Source organism: Callorhinus ursinus, unplaced genomic scaffold, assembly GCF_003265705.2.
Source record: "Callorhinus ursinus isolate GAN/ISIS: 27379988/994484 unplaced genomic scaffold, GSC_fseal_2.0 scaffold13, whole genome shotgun sequence".
NCBI classification, from domain to species: Eukaryota; Metazoa; Chordata; class Mammalia; order Carnivora; family Otariidae; genus Callorhinus; species Callorhinus ursinus.
Window position 1 is genome coordinate 25,923,502 of NW_027397075.1, and position 13,608 is coordinate 25,937,109.

A 13,608-nucleotide genomic window follows, 5' to 3' on the forward strand; every position below is an offset into this window, starting at 1 on the left:
GGTTTTCAATCTGAATTATGTATGAGGAGGAGGTAGGGAAAGGTAGAATGGGGAGGTAGGTTAATATGCACACTGTTAAGTGTTGGAGCAGAAAACATACTATGTATTTCATTCAAGGATATTCATTGTGATTAGATGGATTTTTTTTTAATCAATTTTGGGCAAATTTCTTTTCTCCTCCCTTTGCCCTGGGTGTCTCTGTCACTCCTGTGGGGTGGGGTTGGATATAGCAGCACTGCTAATGACACAGGGACCTGCTGGGCCTTGGGCTTCATGTGGCATCCCCTGCTGGTGGCCATGACCCCTTCCCTGGCCTTTAGCTGTGAGAACCACACATGCTGCTCCTTCTCCATGTAATCTCAGGTCTTTCTCAGTCGCCAGGCCATTTGGGTTCCCACAGGGTCCCTGAAGACACCTAGATCTCCTGTCCACCTTATGAGGAGCCAGAAGTTCCATTGCTGGTGCTTGTGGTATGGGCATCCTCGGAGGCCCCATCTTCTCAAGGAGCTCTCAAGTTTTTTTCTATTTTCTTTTCCCTTCCTACCTGGGGTATCTCTTCCCTCACTCCAAGCCAGGCCTAAGTGGCTTCACCCAGTCTAGATCTCTCTAAATTGATCCCAGCACCACCTTAGCTCTGGACGTTCTTTTCTCCTCCTATGTGTTTGGGAACTTCCCTCGCCTTCCAGCCTGCAACATCCCTGCTCTGTGCTTTACTCTCTGGACCTCTCTCCATGCTTGGGTTCTTGATAAGTGAACAACCAGCTTTAGGGGCTGTGAGAAAGCCATTTCCTCTCTTTGAAAACTTCACTTTCAAGCCTATAGAATGCTATGGATATGTCTACAGGACATTGCACATGTAGATTGAAATCTAAAGCTAAGCAATGCCTTTTTTTTTTCCCCTAGATTTTTATCTACTCTCCCCTTGTCTGAGGCATTAAGCCTAGGTTTCCTTAGTCTTAGTGGCTGACAGGTGGTGGGGGAAGAAAAAATATATGACAGAGAAAGGAAGATGGATCAGGTGATATTTCAAAACATTGCTCTCCTCACTAGTGATCAGAGGGATAAAAATGTGTGTTGAAGAACTCTTCATTTTTATGAAAGTCTGCATATGCCACACATCTGAAAGAGCTTAGAGGAGAAATGTATAGGCTTGGCTCTCTTCTGAAGAAACCTTAGGTAGTAGAAATAAATGGGAGGAATTGATGCAGGGAGGGAGGTAGAGTTGAAACAGGCTGAGGGGTGGGCCAGAGACCTCAAGACCTCCAGAGATCTCCTACAGGAGCTGCCAGTAGAAATGAGGGGCTGGAACATTTGTTTTTAAACTGGAAAGGGGAAAGTCAAGACAACAACCAGCCATATAAATCGCTGAGGAAGACAGTGCTGTATATTTTAATGAGGCATCAGAGCATTTTATCTTTTACATGTAGTAAAGGAGAGATGTCTCAGTTAGGGGAGAGAGGGAGGGAGAGGGGCTTTTGCATTTGCTAGGTAAGATCCCAGGAGAGCCAGGGGAGAAGACTGAGTGGTAGAGAGAAGAGGAACACTTCATCTATTTTTAAACAAAATAGAGCTCTGGGACTGCAGGGCTTTTCTTCTTTCTGCTTTTGAAACGGAGATCAGAGAACATTTAGGGCGGAGATCTGATGCAGGGATATGGGGGCCCATCAGGTGGTTCAGAAGAGGGGAAAGAGAGAGAGGAGCTGCAGGGAAACAGGAAACCGGAGTGCTCAGTCCTGGGTAGAACCCAGAACTCCCAGGACCCGCAGAGCTTGAGCAGCAAGCCAGGCTCACAGACACCTGTTCGTCCTGGGAAGAGCTGGGCCGAGTCTATTTGCCAAATGTGGCTGTGCCTTCCACCCATCAGGGAAAGAGATGGTGCCCGTGCAAGGTTATGGCCAACACAGGCCATACTCCTTGCTTACTTTTTCCCTTCTCTCTATTCAGTATTTTTGGCTCCTAAGTGGTAGGAGCCACTATTCTTGTATACCTTCTCAGAGAAAGAAATACCCGACTTTTCCCCCAACTTTGAACATTGGGAACAGAAATATTAGGAGGAGATAAAGTTTCACTGGAGATATGGGTGAATAGATTTTGAATTCATTTGGTTTGGTTTTTTAAGATTTTATTTATTTTTCAGAGAGAGAGCCCAAGCAGGGGGAGTGACAGGCAGAGGGAGAAGCAGGCTCCCGGCTGAGCAAGGAGCCCGATGCTGGACTCGATCCCAGGACCTTGGGATCATGACCTGAGTGGAAGGCAGATGCTTAACTGACTGAGCCACCCAGGCATCCCTTGAATTCATCTGGAATCTGAGCTTTTCTAAACTGTTGGCAGAAAGGCCCGGAATGCTGCTTTGGGACTAGCAGGGGAGTTCATGGCAAATCTTTGCCACCTGCCAGAAAGTGGAGGGACTGAGACTCACAGGTGCTCATACTCCAGTGGGGAGAAGCCGACAACAAATGAAATAAACAAGTAAATTAAATGTGTATGAGAAAGTGATCTGGCAAAATTCTGAAAGTTTTACTTGTCTCAAGTTATCTGCATTCCACATGAAAGGAGTCAAACTAATAAAGTGAATTATGTTTTGAAAGAATGCCATTGATTCATTTGATAAATGCTTCTAGTTTATGTGGAGCACTGTGGGAGCTGTAGGTGTGAATCAGACATACGCCAGGTACTTAAGGACCTTGGTCTAAGAAATTATCAGCCAACTTTAGGAAAATACAGGAGGGAGTAAGGGAAACCCGTGTGCCTTCACCTATCTACCTATATGGCTGCTGGTTCTGACCTCAAGGATCCAGGCCAAGGCAGGGCCCCCCTGGACCTTCATTAAGTCCTTCCTGGTATTTCAGCCCATGGCCAGAGTCCTAGCAGCATCTGACCTCAAATGCCTTAAATTCTTCTGAGGAACAGGGAGGGCCGTGGTATTCTAACTCTCTAATGGGAGTGCTGCTTGTCTTCTCTAGAATTCAAGACACGGAGGATCAGAGCAGAGGCAGAATGTCCAGGCATACTGGAGTCGGCCGAGCAGCTGCTGGTGGAGGACCTGTACAACCGTGTTAGGGAGAAGATGGATGACACCAGCCTATACAATACCCCCTGTGTCCTGGATTTACAGCGGGCCTTGGTCCAAGACCGCCAGGAGACCCCCTGGAATGAGGTGGATGAGGTCTGGCCCAATGTCTTCATAGCAGAGAAGTGAGTCTGACTGCGGCAGGTCATGACCTTCTGTCCTACCCTCTCGGTGCCTGAGAGAGATGAAACTCCCCCCACTTTGAGCAAAGTCCCCAAGAGCTCCATCCAGCAAATTGAGGTTATCTGATGGGACATTTGGAGCCAGTGATGATACTGACTTTTATATGTATTACCAACCAATGAAAACTTGTACAATAGAATAAGAGGGTAAATAGGTTACAAACTATATGTACATATATATATATAATATAATGCTAATTGAACAATGTACTGATGTGTGTGTATGCACTTCTGCATAGACAACAATTAGACACAATGTGATAAAACGGTGACGATATTCTCTAGTAGATGGTTCTACAGGTGATGTTTTTATTTTCTTCTTTAGGTTTCTTTTGAACTGTACAGATTTCCTAGAGTAAACATTTATTGTTTTCATAATCAGAAAAAAAATGTTATTTTTAAAAAGTCTGTGAGTGGTTTTCAAAACAAAACACGAAACCATTCACTCAGGTCCTATTCTTTCAGGATCTTGTCCATGTATAATTGGCACCGATAGGCTAAGTTGTGAAATTAATTTTTGCTGCTCCATGGGCGACTTAATGAGATATTCTCCCTAAGTAATTACTCATATATGCAGAAGCAAAGCAGGGAATTTGGGGCCCCCATGGCAGCAGGCAGTTGGAAAGATCACTTTGGATGGTGGGGCTCCCACTCCACCAGAAGTAATGAGTTGCCCAGAACCTGGTTCTCGGAGCTGGGCACCAAGTCCTAAGTGATCTCTAGCTAAGCTCTGTAGACCCAGAAACATTCCCATCGTGCTCACCAGGGACCCCAGACACCTGCAGATACCCCAGCTTCTGCTCCGTCTTTGGTAACCTAAGGTCTTCAGGACCTCTTTGAGTGAAACTCCTCTTACTTTGCTGCAGCAAAAAGAGCTCTGAACTAGAAACCAAAAACACCTGTCCTTGTTCAGTCTTTTTTTTCTTTCAGGCTTGGGAAGTCATAAAACCCCCCAGGTTCATTTTTATAATCTTCGAATGGGAATAAAAATAGTTGCCCTGTCTACCCCTTGAGTTTATGATTAGGGATAAAGTTAAAGAATGCATGTAAAAGGACTTTGGAAAATATGACAGGCCATATCAATGTGAAGCACGCCTAATTTTATTATTATTATTGTCTGCTACTTTTGTGTCCTAACGAAGGTCCATTCCCAAGGCAAGGCATTTTAAACCAGAGATCTCTAGACCAAAGATTTCCTGACAAATCAGTCTTGTTCTCCTCTTCATTCTACCCTTCCCTGTCCAGCTCCCTGTCCCTACTTGTTCTGGCCCCTTTTTAGAACCACATTTGCAGTGAGCCCCGGACACCAGAGAGCAGAGAAGGAGGTACTCACCCAGCTCCGGCCTCCCTGACCCAGCCGAAGCAGCCTCCCGGTCTCAGGGGTAATGCACCTTTCTAGCTTGGACTCTGGCAAAAATTGTCTCTGCTTCTCTCCCCCCAGGAGTGTAGCTGTGAACAAGGGGAGGCTGAAGAGGCTGGGAATTACTCACATCCTGAATGCTGCTCATGGCACTGGTGTCTACACTGGGCCTGAATTCTACACTGGCCTGGAGATTCAGTACTTGGGTATGGAAGTGGATGACTTTCCCGAGGTGGACATCTCCCAGCATTTCCGGAAGGCTGCTGAATTCCTTGATGAAGCCCTGCTGACCTATAGAGGTGAGGCGGGGGGTGGGGGGTCCCGCCTGCCCTAGGCTGCTAGAATTTCACAGGGGGCGAAGCAACGTGGGGGATGCCATGAAAACCTCCGGATTATCTGTCTTAAGAAGGTTGTTGTCTCATTCTAAGAGGAGAGGAAAGCAAAGGATGATCATTCATCTTATCAGTAATTACTGAGGGCCTAACACATGCCAGGCACTGTTCTAGGTGCTTGTGGTGAAAGACACAGAAGAAGCCCCTGACCTTCAAATGTCACACTAGAGTGAGGGCAGAGAAAATTACAAAGAAAAACGTCAGATAGTGACAAGAGTGAGGCAGAGACTAACGAGGATGATGTGTTGGAGTGACTGGCTAGCTCCTTGGGGAGGGCGGTTGACAGGTCCTCTCTAAGCAGAGGACATTTAAGCTGAGTGACAAGAAGGAACCAGCCATGGAAAAATCGGAGGAAGAGCATTCCTGGCCAGGGAAAGTGAGAGCACAAAGCTCCTAAATTAGAATAAGCTTGGCTTGTTCAGGATCAGGGGTCCTGATGCAGGTCCTAGTGCGGGTCAGCACGGTGGGTAAGGGTTAGAGTGGCAGGGGCCCCTTCATGCAGGAAATTTTAGGCCAAAGTGAGGGAGCTGAACAGTGCCTTGATCTGATCTACATTTTAGAAAACTCTCTCTCTGCTCTGGTGGGGGAGTGGGAGTGGGAGCTAGGGGAGAAGGGCTGAGGCTGTGGCTGTCATCCAAGTTGCCCCAGGATGACCCGAGACTCAGCTACAGAGTTGATGGGACACCTCAGTAGGGACAGGCGGCAGCCCAAGCATGCCCCGGGGGCGCTGGGAGTTCAGGATGCCAGTCAGAAACCTCGGGCTTCAGTCCGGGCTTTGCTTTGCTCTTTCTATTCCATGGGACCTCAGGCTGTTTCTTTCTCCAGGAGAACCTCAGTTTCCTTGTAAATACAACAAAGTTAAAGAGATGAGATCCTCCTAACTTCACTGTGAGGACTAACATTTTAAAATGCATATAAAAGCTTACTTAGCACAGCACCTGGTAAATACATATGTGTATGTATATATGTGTATTTATAAATATATGTACATATATCTATACATAGAATGTTTTTATAGAGATTTTTATTAAAATGAAATTTATAAATTTATAAATTTTATGTACGTATATATATTACATATGTATGTATATATATGAAATAGTTTTCTCCCCTTTTCAATGCTTAAAACAAACAACAGCCCTTAGAACCTTAAGAAGTACTTGACAGGGGCGCCTGGGTGGCTCAGTCGTTAAGCGTCTGCCTTCGGCTCAGGTCATGATCCCAGGATCCTAGGATCGAGCCCCGCATCGGGCTCCCTGCTCGGCGGGGAGCCTGCTTCTCCTGCTCCTGCTCCCCCTGCTTGTGCTCCTGCTCTTGCTGTCTCTCTCTCTGAAATAAATAAAGAAAAGAAAAGAAAAGAAGTACTTGACATTTCAGGGGGCAGTTCTACTAGTGACTCACCCTAAGGAGGTGAGAAACACATGCATAAGACGTGCTTACAAAGCTGTTACTCATGGGATTATGTAAACTATGATTAGAAACACGAAGTGTGGATTGGTTAAGTCAGTTTTGATATGGGCATAGTCTAGAAAACTCGGCTATCCTTAAAAATGAAAATGGAGCCTTATATTTGCTACTATGAGGGGATGTTTATAACGGATTAAGTGAACAAAACTGAATACAAAACAATACATATGGTTTGACACATTTTTATGCGGGGGGAAAAAAAAAACTCTGCTTTAAAAAATATATTCCTTCTGACCCAACGTGACTTGAGCATGTCTGCAAACGCCCGCGGGGAGGGAATTTCTCGGGTTGCTTCTGCAGCGCAGGCGGCGCGGTGGAGCCCGTGTAGACGCGGCCCCGGGAGGGCGGACCCGGCCCGCAGGACGGTGACTGTCCCCAGAAGTGCGGCGACAGCAAGGGCCACGCGGCGGGAGAAGCTGCCCGGCGCGGGGAGGGAGGCGGCGGGGGCGACGGGCTGCGCGAACCCGAGCTGCGCCCCCGGGGCTGGGAAGGGTCTCCTCGGGGCTTCGAGAACGGAGGTCACACTCCTGCGAGGCCCGGGTGGGCTGCCCTGTGGCCGGAAGCGGTGCGCAGGGCTGCCTGGCGCAGGCAAGGGGGAGACCCCGGTGGAGCCCCATCACCAGCAGGGGCTCGCGCCCCGCCCACCTGCTTCTCTCCTCTGGCTGCTGGCGGTCGGTGGCATTCAGCCTGCCTTCCCTCCCCGCACCCTGCACCCCTGCCAGGCAGGGAAAGGACCTTCTCCTTCCTGGGGTTGCCCCTGGGGTGGTTCCTACTGCAGGCCAGAGGGTTGTCACCATCCCTAAAGCCTTAGTTTCTGTGATTTCCTCTACCCCCCAGGATGCTGTGGACTCAGTTCTTAAGGAGCAGAAAGGCAAAACTAACACCTCGGCGGGGTGGGTTATGTAATAATCACAATAACCACAATGGAGGGTGTTATTTACATTTTACAGTTGGGAAAATCGAGACCCAGGAAAGGTTTCCTGACTTTGCCACTGTGTAATAAGCAAGGTTCTCTTAGTTGCTACTAAGTAGAAACCATGTCAAGGCATTAATTATAACAAAACAAGAAAACTTCCAAAGACGGGAATGTGGCTCCAGGATCATCTGAACAAGGACCTTGCAATCTCTGGACTCTTGGTTTGCATCTTCTCTTTTTCTTTCTACCTCAAATAGTGTGGCCCTCCACAGGCCTGAACATAGACTGGCTAAGCCCCTGCCTCAGTCCCATTTCCAAATCTCCAAGAGAGAAAATTTGCTTGGCAGACTCTGGTCCTTTGTCTACCCTGAATTCTATCCGTGGTGGCAAGGTGGGGAGGGTGGCTTTTAGGCAAGTACTTCTTGTTTTTCTCGAAAATGGAAAGAGGGAATGCTCTGCAGAAAATGAGAATTATGTATTGGGAGAATACAACCCCAAAGCCAGCCGTGTAGAGGCATACTGAGAATGGAAAGAGACCTTTCTTACTCAAGTCCAGTGCTCTCTCCGCTAGCCATACCCTTCAAGCTCTTAGAACAGAGGGACCACATCTAGAGGGACCCTCCCTCCCACAATCAGCTTTGCTGCTAATCAAAATGGTGACGGCAAATTAGAAAAAGACCGCCTTCCTCAAGCCATTTTACTGCTGGAAATTTTTCATCATAACCAAACAAATCTACAAATCTACTCTGACATGGATGTGCAAGGTGCCCCCCGCCCCAGAGTCATGCAGAGCACGATCTGCAGAGTATCAGTGTGGCCTTGTGCCTGACAGAGGACAGTCCTGTCACCCAGGGTCTGATCCCCCCCGCCTCCCCCTTGTCCTCAGGCCGCCCCTGAGGCTCCACAGAGGAATCCCAGGGTGCAGGGAACACAGCAGGGAAAAGCATGGCACCCCCAACCTTGTGTCTGCCAGATTGAGTCTAAGGAGCATTTGCTGCCATGTCCTCACGAGGTAGCTTGGCTAGTTGTGCCTGACGTGTCCTGAAGTGAGCTGGCCGGGTCACTCCACCTCCAAGGGAAGGAAGGGAGACTTTGGTGTTGACAGTAGTAAGTGGTGGCCTGGTCAGCCAGTTAAAGGGGGGGGTCCTTGGTGAGGGACAGCTGAGCGCAGAACTGGAGGTGGGAGGAGATGAGACAGTAAATCTGTATATGCACCTGCAGCAGGTTTATTCTGCCTGCTTACCTCCCTCTAGTGATTGCTGGCTGTTGGCAGCAATGCCTATCAGCATTATTGGGCCTCAGGTCCCTTCTGGTGTTGCCTTGGTCTCCGACCTTCTGGGTGACAGACATGGTCTTCACTGATGCAAGAGGTACTGATAAAAGTCACCCCCTACCCATCCCATATTGTTAGCTAGGACTCTTAAAAGATTTAACAAACATCCCCAAAGACTGTTGGCAGATAGATTGATGGCAGTCTGGAAGGACGTCTCTGTGGTCTGGGCTGTGTTGTAAAGAGCCATCAGAACGAAGGCATAGAAGGCTTGTTTGTCAGGTTTATGAAGGATTCAAAGCAGAAGATGAGGCCAGGGGATAACCGATTTATTGAATGCTGGAGTCAAGACTTGGTAAAAGTTTCTATTAGGCTATAAGAACAGGTTATATTTACCAAAAACATTAATAGGAATTTGTAACCTTATCCTTATGTTTTAAAAATGCTACCAAAAAAAAAAAAAGTGACGCATGACTGAATAGCAGTTTTTTGAAAAACCTTTACAGGTTTCAGTTGATATAAAAGATAACCTGAGTTCATTTTAGGACATATCCATCCACATTGCAAGCTTAAATGGCATCAGGGAAGGCTCCGTGCCCAGAATGAGAGTGGCGAGAGGCCTCTGTGTGGATCAGTCCAAACCTGAAATATACTTGCTCCATCCTGACACAGACTCCTAAGGAAAAAAAAAAAAAGAATATAAAGTTTGATTTGCAAGTTTGGCTAGTAAAGGAATGCGACGTGAGAAGACGTCAGAATAATGATTGGGAGACCCAGAATAGCCAGGAAAAGGGAAAAAAAATCAATGAAGAATATGATAGTGATCTTCTTACATGTTTTTGTATAAAAGGCCTGTTCATACAGATGTTCGTTATTGACCCCAGAATGTCAGAATGTCAGAGGAGGAGCTCGGGATGCTCATTACAGAGCGTTATACTTTGCTCTAATATGTGAAGGAAGTTTCAAAAGAGTAGATTGATCTAAATATGGAGTGAAGGGGGCGGTGTGTGCGCGTGCGCGCGCGCGCGCAGGGACACATGCGTGATACTGAGCTCCCCATCACAGGAAGCACCCAGTCTCTCTCCTGGATGGTGGATGATCCACATCGAGGATGTTGTAAAGGGACTGCTCAAGTTTTGACCATGCCTGTGGTGTTCTCCCACACCGACAGTCCCGTGATTCATTCATCTTAGCCTCACTTCTTTTCTTCTCTGTCCCCCTTTCCCCCATTCTTTCATTTCTCCTCCCTCCGATATTCAGTTTGGCAGGAAGAACGTAGAAATGCACTCGAGTGTTTCAAAAGTGGGGACACGTGTTGGCTCCCTTTCCCGCCCCCCCCTCCTCCCCCCTGCCGGCGTTCAGGCAATGTGGATGCTTGCAGCAGGGCAGGGCACCTGTCCGCCCTCTCTGGGGGCAGTGATGCTCGTCCCTCACGGGACCTGAGCGCAGATGGACTCCAGAGGCAAATACAGTAAATGCAGCACATCTAAACAGTACCTTTTAACAGCACTTTAACAAGAACTTTTATAAGGCAGCCACTGTGGCTACATTATTGTCCTGTGCTTTCTTTCAGGGAAGGTCCTGGTCAGCAGCGAAATGGGCCTCAGCCGGTCGGCCGTGCTGGTGGTGGCCTACCTGATGATCTTCCACGACATGGCCGTGCTGGAGGCCCTGATGACTGTGCGCAGGAAGCGGGCCATCTATCCCAACGACGGCTTCCTGAAGCAGCTCCGGGAGCTCAACGAGAAGCTGATGGAGGAGAGAGAGGAAGCCTACAGCCAAGAAGGGAGGACAGATGAGGCTGAGGAGGGCGGAGACATGGAGAGCAACGACGGGGCCAGAGTGCAGGGCCTCACCGTGCAGGAGGAGAGCGACACCGCCAGCCTCCTGAGCGGCTCCTCCTGGGGGAAGGCCAGCCAGGCGTCCAAGTCCCTCACCCTCATCGACGAAGACGAGGAGGAGAAGCTGTATGAGGAGTGGAGGAGGGGGCAGGGCCTCCCCCCAAGCAAGGGCCCCCCGGGGGGAAATGGCGGGCGGCCAGCCTCTGGCCAGGGTAGGGAGGAGCCCGAGGACGGGGCAGTGGACCGGAGGATCCAGGAGTGGCAGAGCCGGAACGAGCGGCTGCAGGCGGGAGGGCTTCGGAGGTGGGAGGGGGCGGAGGCCGAGCGGGAGGCCGGCGACGCCGGCTGGTTCGGGAGGCGAAGCCCGCGGCACACGCTGAGCGAGAGCCGGCCCCCGGAGAGCGTCAGCGGCCGCGACCTCCGGGGCCCGCAGCCGCCGCTGGAGACAAGCGGCCAGGGCGGCGGGGCGGCGGGCCGCTCCGACTCAATGTCCACGGACGGCACGTGGGACATGTGGACCCAGAGGCTGCTGGAGATTGAGAAGGAAGCCTCCCGTCGCTACCGCTCTCGGAGCACGACGGAGGCGGCGGCCACAAGCTCGGAGGGGGCGAGCAGCGTGCGAGCGGAGGACGAGGAGAGCGTGTCTTCGGAGGCCTGCTCTTCCTGTAACTTCTGCAGCAGGACCCAGGACAAGCTCACTGCCCTGGAGAGGTGGAAGATCAAGCGAGTCCAGTTTGGGTTTCACAAGAAAGACTTGGGGGCAGAGGACAGCAGCAGTGAGCGAGCCGCCGAGGAGGCGGAGAGGGAGCCCAAGGGCTCCGACGTGGACCTGACGGCCTACCGGGCCTGGAAGCTGGGGCACCAGAAGAAGGTGGGCGGCGACAGCAAGCAGGAGGTGGCGGCGCTCGGCAAGGGAGAGGACTCGGCCTCGGCCAAGAAGAGGCAGCGGAGGCTGGAGCTGCTGGAGAGGAGCAGGCAGACGCTGGAGGAGAGCCAGTCCATGGGAAGCTGGGAGGCAGACGGCTCGGCCGCCAGCCCGAGCATCCCCCGGTCCGCCGTCTGGGCGGCAGCCCCCTCGGTCAGCGCCGAGGACGCGGCCTCGGTCCTCAGCGCCCAGAGCCACGGCTCCCGCCGGTCTCAGGCTGGAAGCCACGCAGGGGGGTGCTGGGCCCCGACCGCCGGCACCGCGCTGCCTGACCTGCCCGTGGGGCCTGGGGACACGGTCTCCGTCGCCAGCATTCAGAACTGGATCGCCAACGTGGTCAGCGAAACCCTCGCCCAGAAGCGAAACGAAATGCTCCTGCTGTCCCGCTCGCCGCCCGCTGCGAGCACGGAGGCGGCCCGGGCCCCCCTGCTCAGTGGACGCGGCAGCCCCGCGCCGGGCGGGGGGACCAGCAAGCCGCTCTACAGCCTCTTCGCTGACAGCGTTGACCTGAAGGAGCTCGGCCGGAAGGAGAGGGCGATGCAGATGGACCTGAGGGACAAGATGTCCGAGTACAAGATGGAGAAGCTGGCCTCCGACAACAAGCGGAGCTCCCTTTTCAAGAAGAAGAAGGTCAAGGAAGAGGAGGGTGATGGCGTGGGTGACAGGGATGAGGACACCGACAGTGCCATAGGGAGCTTCCGGTATTCCTCCCGCGGTAATTCCCAGAAGCCCGAAACGGACACGTCCTCCTCCCTGGCTGCGTCTGATCGCTGCGCCAGTTCCCAGAGGGCCGGCAGAGAGATGCAGGGCAGCATTACCAAGTGGCTCAGCGGCCTCGGGACAGAGGACAGGCCTCCTCCCCCAAGTGATTGGTCTGCAAGCGCCAGGGGGAAGTACACCAGATCTTCCCTGCTCCGGGAGACCGAGTCCAAGTCCTCCAGCTACAGGTTCTCCAAATCGCAGTCGGAGGAACAGGACACTTCCTCCTACCAGGAGGCCAATGGCAACTCTGTAAGGAGCACTTCGCGGGTCTCTTCCTCCTCTACCAGGGAGGGCAGAGCGGTGCACAGATTCTCCAGGTCAACGTTCAGTGAGACCTCAAGCTCCCGAGAGGAGAGCCCAGAGCCCTACTTCTTCCGCCGGACCCCCGAGCCCTCCGACGGGGAAGAGTCCCCGGAGGCGCGGCGGCCGAACTGGGCCAGGCCCAGGGACTGGGAAGATGTGGAAGAGTCGTCCAACTCGGACTTTTCTGAATTTGGAGCCAAGAGGAAGTTCACGCAGAGCTTCATGAGGTCCGAGGAGGAGGGAGAAAGAGAGAGGATGGAAAACCGGGAAGAAGGGAGGTTTGCTTCAGGGCGGCGGTCCCAGTATCGGAGAAGCACTGACAGGGAGGAGGAGGAAGAGATGGACGATGAAGCCATCATTTCGGCCTGGAGACGCCAGCAGGAAGAGACCAGGACGAAGCTGCAGAGAAGGAGGGAGGATTGAGCTGGGGCAAGGCGGACCTGGGAGAGACCGAGAACATGGGAAGAAGCCACACAGCTTAGCACAGGGCTCGGGGCACACCTGGCCACCGCCCATCAAGGCACAGGGGTGTGGAGCGGATCATCATGAGGGGCAAAGCCTCCAGGAGAGCCGTCAGGGTGAGGTCTGAATGCTAAGCCAACTGACCCCATTTTCTGTTGCCCGATGCCCTCTTAGGCTTTGACTCTTCACTTCTGTACCCAGTAGCGTTCGGCACTGACGGGAGAGGTGAGCTCGCCGTGCCACCCTAGCTTGTCAGAGATTCCAGCTCACGTCCGGGAAGACGGAATGCAGGACATGGCTCTGTTGGTGGAGGTTTTATGAGACCCAGGAAATTTATCCTGTGCCAAGTCTCACCTCTCCTGGCAAAGCTGAGTTCTGGGTGTTTTTTTAAATGTTTGGGATCTCCATTAAAATGGCATGTTGTCTAACATTTCTCCTTCATTCTGGTCACTTTTAGCTCTTTGAACCCACCTTAAAAGACACAGATGGGTGATCATGAATCAGCCTCACCTTGTTCCATAAATGCTATGTCTCCAGACAATACCACTGTCATCACCTTAAAACAGTGATCAAATATTTCGCCTATGACACAGTGTAGCAGGAAGACCCGAGGAAGACCCATGCGAGTTAACAGGGAATTAGAGGGAGATCAGGTTTT

At 51.4% G+C, this 13,608-nt stretch overlaps 1 protein-coding gene across 1 annotated transcript in view; it reads left to right on the forward strand.

Moving 5' to 3' along the window:
• STYXL2 (serine/threonine/tyrosine interacting like 2) overlaps positions 1–13,378 on the forward strand; it is a 29,957-nt gene extending 16,579 nt beyond the window's left edge. Inside the window, exons 4-6 of the mRNA XM_025877982.2 lie at positions 2,964–3,195; positions 4,694–4,911; positions 10,231–13,378. Coding sequence (XP_025733767.1) covers positions 2,964–3,195; positions 4,694–4,911; positions 10,231–12,911 — 3,131 coding nt within the window. The 3' untranslated portion in view covers positions 12,912–13,378. The remainder of the gene's footprint in view (positions 1–2,963; positions 3,196–4,693; positions 4,912–10,230) is intronic.
• The last annotated feature ends 230 nt before the right edge of the window (positions 13,379–13,608 follow it).